Source organism: Saimiri boliviensis, chromosome 14 (assembly GCF_048565385.1).
Source record: "Saimiri boliviensis isolate mSaiBol1 chromosome 14, mSaiBol1.pri, whole genome shotgun sequence".
In the NCBI taxonomy this organism is placed as follows: domain Eukaryota; kingdom Metazoa; phylum Chordata; class Mammalia; order Primates; family Cebidae; genus Saimiri; species Saimiri boliviensis.
The window spans coordinates 93,546,891-93,559,344 of record NC_133462.1 but is presented as its reverse complement, the minus strand read 5'-3'; the positions used below and the strand labels follow the sequence as shown (position 1 = coordinate 93,559,344).

Sequence of the window (12,454 nt, the reverse complement as noted above, 5' to 3'; positions counted from 1 at the left end):
ACAGTATCTCCCAAAAAAAAAAAAAAGAAAAAGTAAAGCAAAATAGAATTTGATTTAAAGAGGGATTTTAGAATTAAGACAGTTGTTTTTACATCTAGATTATTCGAGTTCATATTCTCACTCTTGACTTTTGCTGGTTTTATATTAAAAGCACTTTTTAGGTTCTTTGGAGGTTTTGCCATTTCTAGCTTGTCTTTATAAATTTTATAATGAATAGAGTAATTCTTGAGTGTTAGGAATGAGAAATTTTGCATTGTGAATCTAATTTGCTTAGATTTAATGTATGGAAACTTATATTTTATTCTTGAAAGGTGTGCCATTATTTGATGGTTCGTGTCATTTCATGGATCCACAAACTATACAGTCTATCCAGCAATGTTATTTGCTTCTTAGCAATCTTAATATAGTCTTGAACTGTTTTGCATCGGAAGCCCGAGAGATCACTGAGAGAGGTATGCTGTTTTATCAAATGAGTGTTTTATTAAATTTTACTTCTTGACTTACAGAAACAAATACATTTCCTGTGACTTAGATGGATCATTATGTAAAGAGGATGTTATTTCTCCAGTGCTAGGGTTTTTGTTTGTTTCTTTGTTTTAATGAAAAGCTATGGGAAATTCGCAAGTTAATGATTATTAAGGTTAATGTATTTCCAGTGAAGTTTCCAATTGTTAAATCATAGGTATGGTTTTTATTCGAATAAGTCATTATAATTTTTTTCTGTTTTGCAATTTCAAAACCACAACAAGCCAGTTTTCATATAAAGGGCTGTTTTGAGCAGTCTGTATTAGTGATGTGCTAGTTTGTATTAGTAATTTGAGTTCTAGAATTAGCTAAATGGAAGTGTAGCTGAGGTTGAAGTGTATTTACCTGAAATGTCTATTTTAGGAAGTGACTTATTCAGTTGAGCATTTTGAAGATTTGGTTGACATTATTTTGGACCAAAGTAAACTAGATATATCTTGAACACATATATATTACATATATAATATACATTTGTAAATTAGCAAGTGATTAATTTTGAACACTGGAGCATCTTGTTTTTTCTTTCTGTAGCTAAACAACTGATGTGAACTCTTTGTTACAGGACTGATAGACTTGAGCAATAAGTTTGTGGTCTCCCACCTCATCTGTCAGTACGCGCAGGTGCTGCTGTGGCTCTCCCATTCTGGGCTTTTACCAGAAGGCAGAGGTAAAACACCTACTTAATCTATGTGTGTAAATTGAAACATTCTGAGTCTTTATGGTTTTGTTACTGTATTCTAATGCTTTGAATTTCTTTTCTTCCACCTCACTTAGTTTTTTCTCCTGTGCTTCCTTCTTAACATTCTTCCTTCCTTTTTATCTTCTTCTCATCCCTGATACACAGTGCTCATACACACTTACTGGATTGAGTAACATTTAGAAGGAAAGCATATTTGAGAACCTGGCTCCTGCAGATGAGTTCAGCAATGTTACTAGCTATATAGATCCATAGAACCATAGTTTCTATAACACAATTTGCCTGTTTCCTGGTAATGGTCTTTTTAATATGGTTACTAACTAATATTTCTTAAATTAAATAACCTGTTTTATCTAATAATTTATGCCAGTACCAAGAATTAGAGAATTCTTGGTGTTTGACTTGTGCTTTCTTTAGAATATAACTTCTAAAGCCTTCAGCTTCTTGGATTTCCAGGAAGCCATTAGATTTTATTTAGAAGTTCCTCTGCCACTGTACATAATTATTGATGTTATTTTTTCATAATTCTCTTAGATTTTGATTTGTAGTGAACATTTCTTGATTTCAAATTATTTGTGCCTAAGGAGTAAAATTATTTGAACAGTTTTCAGGATTTTAAGCCGGTATCCTTGTTGTTACAGACTTTCATGACAGATCATTTTCTCGCTTGTGCATCTGTAAATAAAAAGATATGTAGTAATCTTTTATTACTTAAATATAATAACCCTGTGGGTTAACTGGGGGTTGCTATAACTATAAAATTACAGTAAAATATTAATATGTATTGTTGAGATATTTTGGAAATATTACCAGCCTTTTTTTCCAACTCTTAAAAATCTAGATGATGCTGTGCAGTTGTCAAGGTTATGCTACAACTACCCCGTCATTCAGAACTACTACACCAGTCGGCGACAGAAGTTTGAGCGTTTATCAAGGTATAGTGAAACATGTTTTAGACGTTGTCTGTAAGGAGTCAGACTTTCTCAGAACAGTGGTCATCATGTTACAAAGTGATTGAATGGATAGAATTCTCAGTAAAGTATCAGAATTTGATACTACCATTACTATTTTCTTTCTTTCATGTTTGAAAAAAGAACACATGAATGGGTTACTTAGTTCTTTTGAAATAAAGAAGTAAAGGTAATAGACGAAGAAAGAGTGGTGCTTAGAGTCTTGACCGCATTTCTGGAAATAGTCTTCTTCCTCAAGTTGCAATGACAAAATTACAGAGCATATACCATTTAGAGCAGCGATTCACAAATGTTGATTCCAGGTTTCTTACACCTGAATCACCAAGTACTTTAAAGTCTATGCCAGCTGTAATTCTGATGCATGGCAATTGTGGAAACCAGTGCTGTAGAATAACAGTGAACATTAGCTTGGGAGATTGCTTAGGCATATTTTAAAATTCTAGATCTGTTATTTCTTAAGTGCACGTCCTTGGCAGCTTTGTTATGCAAGCTACAAAGTCAGTATAAAGCTAAATAAAATAATACGTGCAGGGCACCTAGTATAATGCCTGACTCGCTGGACAACCTCGAAAGGTAGTAAGTGCTGCTGCTTTTCACAATTAGAAAAGGAAATACAGGGGAAAAAAGAGAAAAGGAAAGGACGTAGGGACAGTATCTGCGTCTCACATCAGAGGCGTTCAGTAATGTGATTCTGATTGAAGGAATCACTGAGGGTAAAAGGCTAACCCAAGTGATGAAACAAACTGTAACTCTTTGACTTTGAATTTTAGTATTTTCACTGCACCGGGCTTTATGGTAGTTTGCTTAATATGATGAAAAATAGAATGGTCACTGGCTAGCTGGACCACATTCTCCTCTGGGACCTCACCCTGACTGACTGGCTTGCTGTTACTGGTTTGCTGATGACTAAACTTGAGGCAGCCTAAGGGTTAACTCTTGATGTCTGTAGTTCTCATCATGCTAACTCAGGTCCAATTCCCAATTCTCTTATCTCTTTCTCTCTCTGTCTTTCTGTTTTTAGAGATAGGGTCTCATTCTATCGCCCAGGATGGAGTGCAGTGGCATGTGTATAGCTCACTTTAACTTTGAACTCCGGGGTTCAAGCAATCCTCCTTCCTCATTCTCCTGAGTAGCTAGGACTACAGGTGCACACCTCCAGACCCAGCTAACTTTTATATTTTTTTTTAGAAATTGGGCCTTGCTATGTTATCCAGGATGGTCTCAAACTCCTAACCTTGAGCAGTCCTCCTGCCCCGGCCTCTCAAATCATTGGAATTACAGGCATGAGCCACCATGCCTGGCCTCTTCTCTCTTTGATAGTTGTGCTGGTTGTTTGGATATTAATTAACGGGAATATTAAATAAGTCTTAACTTTTCCCTGGTTGCAGAGGGAAGTGGAACCCCAATTGCTTGATGATCGATGGACTGGTTTCTCAGTTAGGAGAGCGAATTGAGAAGTTGTGGAGACGAGATGAAGGAGGCACAGGAAGATACCCTCCTCCTAGTCTACATGTAGGTTTGCAATAATGTGCTGTCACATACAGCCTGTAAAGTTGGGGAGGGAGGAAACATGCTTAGCTGTATGTCTGGCACAGACTTGGGAAAAGCAAGGAGAATGAATGACTGTATAAAATGTACTGAAGGTTTTATCCCTTTGTTTTACAGGCACTACTTGATATGTACCTGTTAGACGGCATTACTGAAGCAGCCAAACATTCTATTGTATCCTTTTAAATTTTATCCAGTGTTTATGTATTATTAAAATTATAAATTTCATAGTATAGAAGCCTGACATCTAATTTCAATTTCAAGGTTGAATTTTGTTTTGTTTTGTTTTTTTTTAGAGATGTTAACCCAGGATCTGTTGTTTGGGCTCAGATGGCCTATGATTAACCTAAAACCGTATGCAAAATTTTGTTTTAGATTTGTTTTTCTAGGGATAGGGTACTTGGCTTTTATCAGATTCTTAAATGCATCTAAGACACTCAGAAAGTAAAAACAGTTTCTCTAAAATGCTACTACCAGAGGATCATTCTCAGTGGCATTAACCTATGTGCTAGAAACGAATACATTATCAGTTAGTGTGTTAGCACCTTAGGCATTATTTGAGTCCTGTAGTCTTTGTGATAATATTTTTGTGCTAATGTTACTTACATAGTCTAAAAAAATGTGTGATTCCATTTACAGTTTATAAGCTAGGTGATGTTTGCTACAGCTGCCATCTTTTGCTGCATCACTAGAATTTTGCATATATCTTTGTTTCTTGTATTTATTAAGCTACTGACTTCATAAAAATATGCTTTATGTCCTTTGTGATGCGGGTAATAAAATACTGAGAATGAAAGGAGTTGGTGTGGAACTGGTTACCCACACTTACTAAAACTTCTCATTGCTGGCTGTCCATGATGGCTTCCTAAACACTAAAAAGAGGTCTTTTAAGTCTCTTTTAATGCTGCATTTTATTGCTACCTATTCTAAACATATATGTAGGAGGATTTTGTTGTTGTTGTTGTTGTTTATTGTCCTTAATCCACTTTTTAAAAGACCATTTATTTTCTACTTGATATTATGTATTCCTCTCCCAACAAAACGGATACTTCAATTGAATCTTTCCCAACTATATTTGCCATTTCTTGGGGCCAAGTTAAACTTATTCAGGGGTTTTGGTTAATAGATCATAATGACTATGAGGTAAGTCTATCCACTTACAGCATAAACTTTCATAAATTACTAGAATTTTAGACAATACACATAATTTATATTTGATATTTAAAGATACGATACAGTCTACTTCTAGAGGTAGTTGAAGAAAGACTCACTTTAAATAGTACCTTCACCAAGCACTATTTTTAAGCCAAGAATATAAAGCTAACAGTTCAGAACCCCAGGTTTCTTACTGTTTAAAGAAGGAAACTAATAAGTAAATAATTATGATAATATAGGTACAGTGATTGTTACATTGGAGATAGTTTGGGGTGTTGAGTGAACCATAGAAGGCAAGATTTGGCTTTGATGTATGAAACTTGTGATGGGAAGATCTTATGAAATAGTGTAATAGGGTCTCAAAAGTATATTTTTAATAAGGCTTTTATTTTTAAAATAAAATACAGTTATCACTCAGTATCTGTGTGGAATTGGTTCCAGGATCCAGAAACATACCAAAATTCACAGAGGCTCGTGTCTCTCATAATAAACGGCATAGTATTTGCTTCTGTCCTGTGCACATCTTCTTGTATACTGTTGGCCCTCTGTGTTCATGGAGTCTAAATCCATGGATTCAGTCAATCCCACATCAGAAATACTGAGGGGAAAATACTGTGTGTGTACTAAACATGTACAGACATTTTTCTTGTCATTAGTCCCTAGACATTACAATATAACAATTATTTACATGGTATTTACATCTCATTGGGTATTTTAAGTAATCCTTTTCATTTTTATTTATTAGTTTTGAGCTGGAGTCTCGCTGTGTTACCCAGGCTGGAGTGCAGTGGCACAGTCTTGGCTCACTGCAGCCTCTGCCTCCTGGGTTCAAGTGATTCTTCTGCCTCAGCCTCCCGAGTAGCTGGGACTACAAGTATGTACCACCATGCCTGCCTAATTTTTATATTTTTACTAGAGTTGGGTTTCACTATGTTGGCCAGGCTGGTCTTGAACTGACCTCAAGTGATCTGCTTACCCCAGCCTCCCACAGTGCTGGGATTATAGGCATGAGCCACCACACCTGGCCTTCTAAATTTTTCTAAAAACTTTTTTTTGTTCATTTTAAAGATGGGGTTTTGCCACATTGCCCACGCTGATTTTGAACTGAGCTCAAGCAGTCCGTCTGTCTCGGCCTCCCAAAGTGCAGGGATTACAGGCATGAGCCACCATGCCCAGCCTTATTTTTTCAAATGTTTTGTATCTGCATTTAGTTCAGTCTGCAGATATGGATCCTGTAGATTCTGAGGGCCAACTCTATATACCACAGGTTAAAGTAGATTTTTTTCAGCTTATGTTTAAACTGGTCTTGTCTTGATTTTTGTGGTTTTTAGTGTTGGGTTTAGCTACTTTGTCTAAATGTATTGGATTATGTTTGTCTTGAACACTTTTCATGTTATTTCCAGAGTGGCTTGGATCTTTTGTTTCATCCAGCTACTGCGAAACCTTTGTCATGGCAACACTCAAAGATTATTCAGGCGTTCATGAGTCAGGGTGAGCACAGACGAGCCCTCAGGTACATTCAGACAATGAAGCCAGCAGTGTCCAGTGGTAGTGATGTTACCCTTCACCTTACGGTTTTGCTTTTTAATAGGTAAGTACATCTTTTGAAAGTATAAACTCTTTATCATATCTGTTAATAAAATGGAGTTGATTAAATAGACAATATACAGTTGGCCCTTAAGTCAGTAAAGTCAGTGCTTTGTATTAGTGGGTTCTGCATCCAATGCAGATTGAAAATACAGTATTCATGGGATGTAAAACCTGCATATATGGAAGGCCAGCTTTTCATGTGCATGGGCTCTGCAGGAAGACCAACTTTGAAACTTGAGTATGTGAGGATTTTGGTGTCCATGGGGGTCCTGGAACCAGTCCCCTCAAGGACAGTGAGGACAGCTGTAGAATATTTTACTTTCATTGTGTTAATTAATATTCGTATGTTTATTGGTCTTTCAGTGATAAGAGAAACATGTAACACCTTTTATCTAGAATAAGATGAGTACCTTAGGTAAAAGGTAGGGTGCCGAGTTGAGATGGGTGGTTCTCTGTGTTGCTGATTGACGGCACTGGCGGCTGTCCTTCAGTATGCTGGGAAGAAGTCAAGGGTAGAGCAGGGTGAGGTTGTATAGAGGTGGCGGATGGAGAGTCTACGTTCAGCAGTGGGACTTGGATGTTTCTGTTACGAGTGGTTGCTTGAGTATTGGAATTGTTTGTATTTGAATTTTGTCATTTCATTTGCCCCATGGCGTCCTTACAGAAAGAAAATCTTAAATCTTGATTTAAGGAAGTGTCTGGTTTCATGTCTTAATACTTCAACCAGATTTGAGCAAGTGTTATCTTTGTTTCTTCCTTTTGCAGTATTTTGATGTTCTCTAATAAGTATATTTCCATTTACATAATGCTTATTATAGTCTCAGCTACATAGTAACTGACAGCTAAATGGTGTGATTGGAAGTACAGTGGTATGGTTATTGGGTTTTCTTATGAACTAAGCTGCAGAAATTGCTTGGAGCTGAAATTCCTTACTAGATTTATTTTGTGCTTCATTGGTTTTATTCAACCCTCTTGATCGTTTTTATATTTTTAGAAATTAGTCACTTTACCTCACTGTGTTATATTTCAACCAGTTACCACTTCTGTGTCAGTGTGCTGAAAGTTATGTTTTCTTTGTTCTCTTTGGTTAAATAGCATGTACTTCTAAGGATAAGAGGGAGAGTGTAAGATCTACAAATTTCAGGCCAAAGAAAAGTTTTGAAGTTTAGTAATAGATTGATTAGACAGACATATAGAACCTTAACAGTAATGAACTAGGAAGTACTTGTTGAAATACTCTGGCTTAGCGAAAATGTTTAGCTAGCTTAATAAATCTAGAATCAATACGGAAATTTTTTTATGAGATCAAAACTATAGTTTCCATAAGATTTACTCTAGAAAAAATAATTTAAAGAAGCTAAATGTGTTAACTGCTGGATTCAACAGGGGTTAAGAGTTCTAGTACTGTGTTGGAAACCAACATACACATTTTTTTTCAGTTGCACGTACCTCACACTTTTCAGTGATGGCACTTAATCTCTAATACTTATCAGAAGGGCAGGTGTTAGAACTTTGGAAGAAACATCTTTGGAAGGTTGCCGATTTCTTCTTCCTTTGATTCCAAGTGTCCTCCTCTAATTACCAGAGCACGTTTCCCTGATGACGCTAGGTCCTCATTTCCTTTACCTTAGCCATATATGTAGTTAACAAGCACTGATAGTTTAACTTCTAAATCTTACTTCTCTCAAGTTGGAAAAAGTCTCAATTATTCGGTCCCCAGAAATCTAGAACATTACGGCTCCTATACATTAAATTAAGAAATAAAAACCACTCAATGCTATTTGTGAGATAGCTTCTATTCAGATTTAAGAAATGTTTCAAAATAATTACAAGTCCTGTAAGGAGAATGACTAAGAAGTCAGAGAACACTGTTGAAAGTGAAGGTGCCAATTTTTATTGAAACATCTGAGGAGAAAGCTGCTTTAATATTTGAACGGATAATTTTGCAAAAGGCAGCCATGTTTATTTCCCAGGAGATTATGTAACGACATACTTTACACTTCACTTTTATCAGAAGGAAGCAAATAAGAAAACAAGCTGATTTACAGGGACTTATTCAAGAAAACACAGTTTCTGAGTGTGTCCTGTTGTCATACATGATCACCTAATTTGTTCAGATACCTACATCTCTAGTCCAGCAGTGTTTAATCAGTATCCTCGAACCATGGATAGAAGCTACATTTGGGAAATTTGAACTAAAAGAGAGGTTAGGCTGCATAATAGTCTAACACGGAAATGATTTCATTGCATATAGTTGAAATGGCTGAAAAAGTTTTAATATTTGAACCATCAAACAGTAACACTCTCCCGACTCAACCTGTGCTAGTGAGGTTTTGCCCTGTTTTTGATTTATGTTAGTCAAATTGTTTATTAATTTGCATCCTTACAAATAATGTTACTGAAACAGCCACTTATTGTAGCAAAGATGTTAAGAGCAAGATGTTTGGACTGAAATAGATTTGAATTTAAATTATGCCACTTTCTGAAATCTGATCAAAAGCAGTTCAGTTATCCTCTCTGAGCCTGAGTTTCCTCATTAAGAGCATCTTTGCATTTCTCTAAAACTTCATACTGGTAGCTTTTCAATTTTATGAGCTATATGTGTGGACATACTATCACAACTGGCATGGCTGTTTTACTTGAAAATTAACCACAATGCACTGTACAGCGACCAACTTACAAATGAAGGCTGTAGACAGTTCAGCTACTGGCATAGAGTGTTCAGTCTTAGTATCATAAATGTATAAGAAAGCGGAAAAATGTTTGTATAGGCATAATTGTTTTTCCTCTTTCTATGGTAGGTGAGTTTATTTTGCTGTACTTTTCACTTCAGTTGGACGATTGCTTCATTTTCATTTTTCTTTAGTAACATAAAAATATAAATCTGAATGTCCTGCATAGCACCTTAGCAGCATCCCACAATTTTAATTATGATTCTGTTCTAAATATTTTTAAATTTTCATTGTGGTTATTTATTTTCCCTATGTATGATTTAGAAGTTTTAATTTATAAATAATGGGTTTTAAAAATTACTGTGTTGATGGCTTCTGAGTTGTATTGTAATCCCATAATACGGGATTATTACATAATCCACATGGTTTTTGACCTTTAAAATTTGCTAAGACTTGATTTATTTAAAAGTAATAATAAAAAATGGCCAGCATGGTGATTCATAGCTATAATCCCAGCACTTTGGGAGGCCAAGGTAGAAGGATCACTTAAGCCCAGGAGTTCAGGACCAGGCTGGGCAACATAGGGAGACCCTGCCTCTATTTAAAAAATAAAATTTTTTTGGTTAAGACTTGTTTTACCCACTGATAAGTACTCAGTGTATTCTCCATTTAATAGGTGAAATGTCAAATGTATTTGTCCCAGCGATCAGGTTTGTTCGCATGGTTTTAATCTTTCTGTGTCCTTAATAATTTTTTTCCTGGTCTGTTTTGTAAGTTACTAAGAAAAGTATGCAAGTTGCTTACAATAATGCTGGATGTGTCAGTTCCTCACAGTATTTCCAGCATTTTGTGTTTTGAATATTAGGCACATAAGTGTTTTAAATTTTTTTTTAAATGACCTTTAAAATTACTATATGGTAACCTTCTTTATCATGAATAATTGTTAATGTAGCTACACAAACAATGTTTTTATTTATATCCTGTGTATATCTTTTCCCAGTCTTTTTACTTTACTCCGGTCACTAGAAATCAGTGGCTGCTTGTTTACCTCTCTTAAATATCTCTTTTTATTATGGTCCCCATCATGCGTTTCATAATGCATATCTATATGTGGTCTAGCATGTTTAGAGAGTTTCTCACAGAATGGTTTTTCAATCTGTTTTTGCTGTATTGCCAAGAACCCTCATGCCTTCCTTATTAAAATGACTTCTATATCTTTTACTCCCAACACGCTAGCCTAGCCTGTCATAAATTGAAATAATTTTCTTACTGTTCTTCCCTAGCATCATTATTTTCTCCTCTAGGAAGCCTGAGACTAGTGAGAGTTTGGAGACTTTGTTTTAAACTTTTCTAAGTGTTAGAAATGGATTTCTTGAAGTTTAAAGTGGTTCCTGCTATGGGCAAAACTGGGAAAGAACATTATCATTTGTCATTTGTTGTTAAAAATACTCTCTATACTATTATCAAATTAATATTTGGTAAATCATAAAGTAAGTTTATCTTACTCCTGCTAGTATGTCTAATCAGCTGGGAGTAGGTATCACGGTTTAAAGTGGAAAATTAAAAAAATATATGTCTGTGGGCTCAGGGAGAGACATGGAGTGTTATTTGTTTTTGATAAGAACATGATATGCGTCAACGTTTAAGAGGTAAGAATGATAATACTCCCAACCTCTTAAGTTTCCTCCTGGTAACCAATAGTGTGAATAATTTCTAGTGTATTCTTCCTAAGATCTTCTAAACAAATGTTAACAAATGTTGTCTATATGTTGTTTCTTTCCCACTGCACCCTTTAAAAAAAATAAAAACAGCAAACTGTATACCCTTCTGACTGTATACCCTTCTGCAAGATACTTTTCCACTTATTTTAGTTGGGCACTAATTTTAGAATTGATACATGAAGTATTTACTTTTTAACTATCACATGGTAGTTCATTATTTGGATGGATATACCATTATGTTTTAAATTCTTTTTTTTTTTTGGCAGGGTTGGGGGAAAAGACTCGCACTTTGCCGCCCAGGCTGGAGTGCAGTGGGGTGCAGTGGAGTGGAGTGGAGTGCAGTGGAGTGCTCCAGCTCGCTGCAGCCTCTGTCTGCCAGGTTCCAGCGATGCTCCTGCATCAGCCTCCCAAGTAGCTGGGACTACAGGCACGCGCCACCATGCCCAGCTAATGTTTTGTATTTTTAGTAGAGACGGGGTTTCACCACATTGACCAGGATGGTCTCGATCTCTCGACCTCGTGATCCACCCGCCTCGGCCTCCCAAAGTGCTGGGATTACAGGCTTGAGCCACCGCGCCCGGCCTGGTTAATTTTTTTAATTGTCACTTTCATACGGTTTTTAACTTGCTTTTTAAAAAACTTTATATATAGATTTTTCAAGTTAATACATATTTTCCTCATGTAGGGCTACATCATAACTCATTGTTTCACTGCATATTCTTTTTTTTTTTTTTTTTTTTTTGAGACAGAATCTGGCTCTGTCACCCAGGCTGGAGTGCAGTGGCATGATCATAGCTCACTATAGCCTTGACCTCCTAGGATCAAGCAGCTTCCCCGCCTCAACCTCCTGAGTAGCGAGGACTACAGGCACACACCACCATGCCTGGCACAATACGCTTGTGTCCACCTGTAGGTCTCAGTCCTTTCCACGCTTTTCACGCTTTTTGTATTTTTTTGTAGTCAGGGTCTCGCCTTGTTGCCCAGGCTGGTCTTGAACTCCTAGGCTCAAGTGATCTGCCTGCCCTGGCCTCCCAAAGTGTTGAGATTACAGGCATGAGCCACCATGCCTGGCCCTCACTGTATGTTCTTATACTTAATCTTTATGCAATTTTGCTGGTATTTCTGCAGATTATATTCTTTGTATTGGGATTGTTGGGCCATGGCTTATATGTAATTATAATTTTCATAGATATGGTCAAGTGAACCTTCAAAACAATCTTATTGGTGGGGTATGAGTTGAACACTGGCATTTAAAAAAAAAGGAAAAAAATGCTCCTACCTGATTCTGGGAGACATCTGTGTAAGAAATACTCATTGCCTGAACCCAGGAGGCAGAGGTTGCGGTGAGCTGAGATCGCGTCATTGCACTCCAGCCTGGGTAACAAGAGCGAAACTCCATCTAAAAAAAAAAAAAAAAGAAAAAAAAAAGAAATACTCCTTCATTTAAATGATGTAATTGCCCACAAAAGGATGTCTCAGCACCTCCGCCTGGTGCCTAAGACTGCCAAATTTGCCCCAAGTTCTCCAATCAAATCTTGCTGCAGATCAACCAAAAAACGTCTTCTGCTACCAAGC

At 36.5% G+C, this 12,454-nt stretch overlaps 1 protein-coding gene across 5 annotated transcripts in view; it reads left to right on the top strand.

Annotated features, from left to right (window-relative positions):
• The window catches only part of AHCTF1 (AT-hook containing transcription factor 1), an 87,012-nt gene that overhangs the window by 37,951 nt on the left and 36,607 nt on the right, over nucleotides 1-12,454 (top strand). For all 5 annotated transcript variants that reach the window (XR_012513620.1, XM_039464282.2, XM_074385446.1 and 2 more), the window contains 7 exons: nucleotides 312-452; nucleotides 1,088-1,192; nucleotides 2,064-2,157; nucleotides 3,582-3,705; nucleotides 3,859-3,915; nucleotides 4,738-4,884; nucleotides 6,300-6,487. Coding sequence is in view for 4 of the 5 variants with exons in the window: in XM_039464282.2 (XP_039320216.2) it covers nucleotides 312-452; nucleotides 1,088-1,192; nucleotides 2,064-2,157; nucleotides 3,582-3,705; nucleotides 3,859-3,915; nucleotides 4,738-4,884; nucleotides 6,300-6,487 (856 nt within the window). In the remaining variant the exon portion in view is untranslated. The remainder of the gene's footprint in view (nucleotides 1-311; nucleotides 453-1,087; nucleotides 1,193-2,063; nucleotides 2,158-3,581; nucleotides 3,706-3,858; nucleotides 3,916-4,737; nucleotides 4,885-6,299; nucleotides 6,488-12,454) is intronic.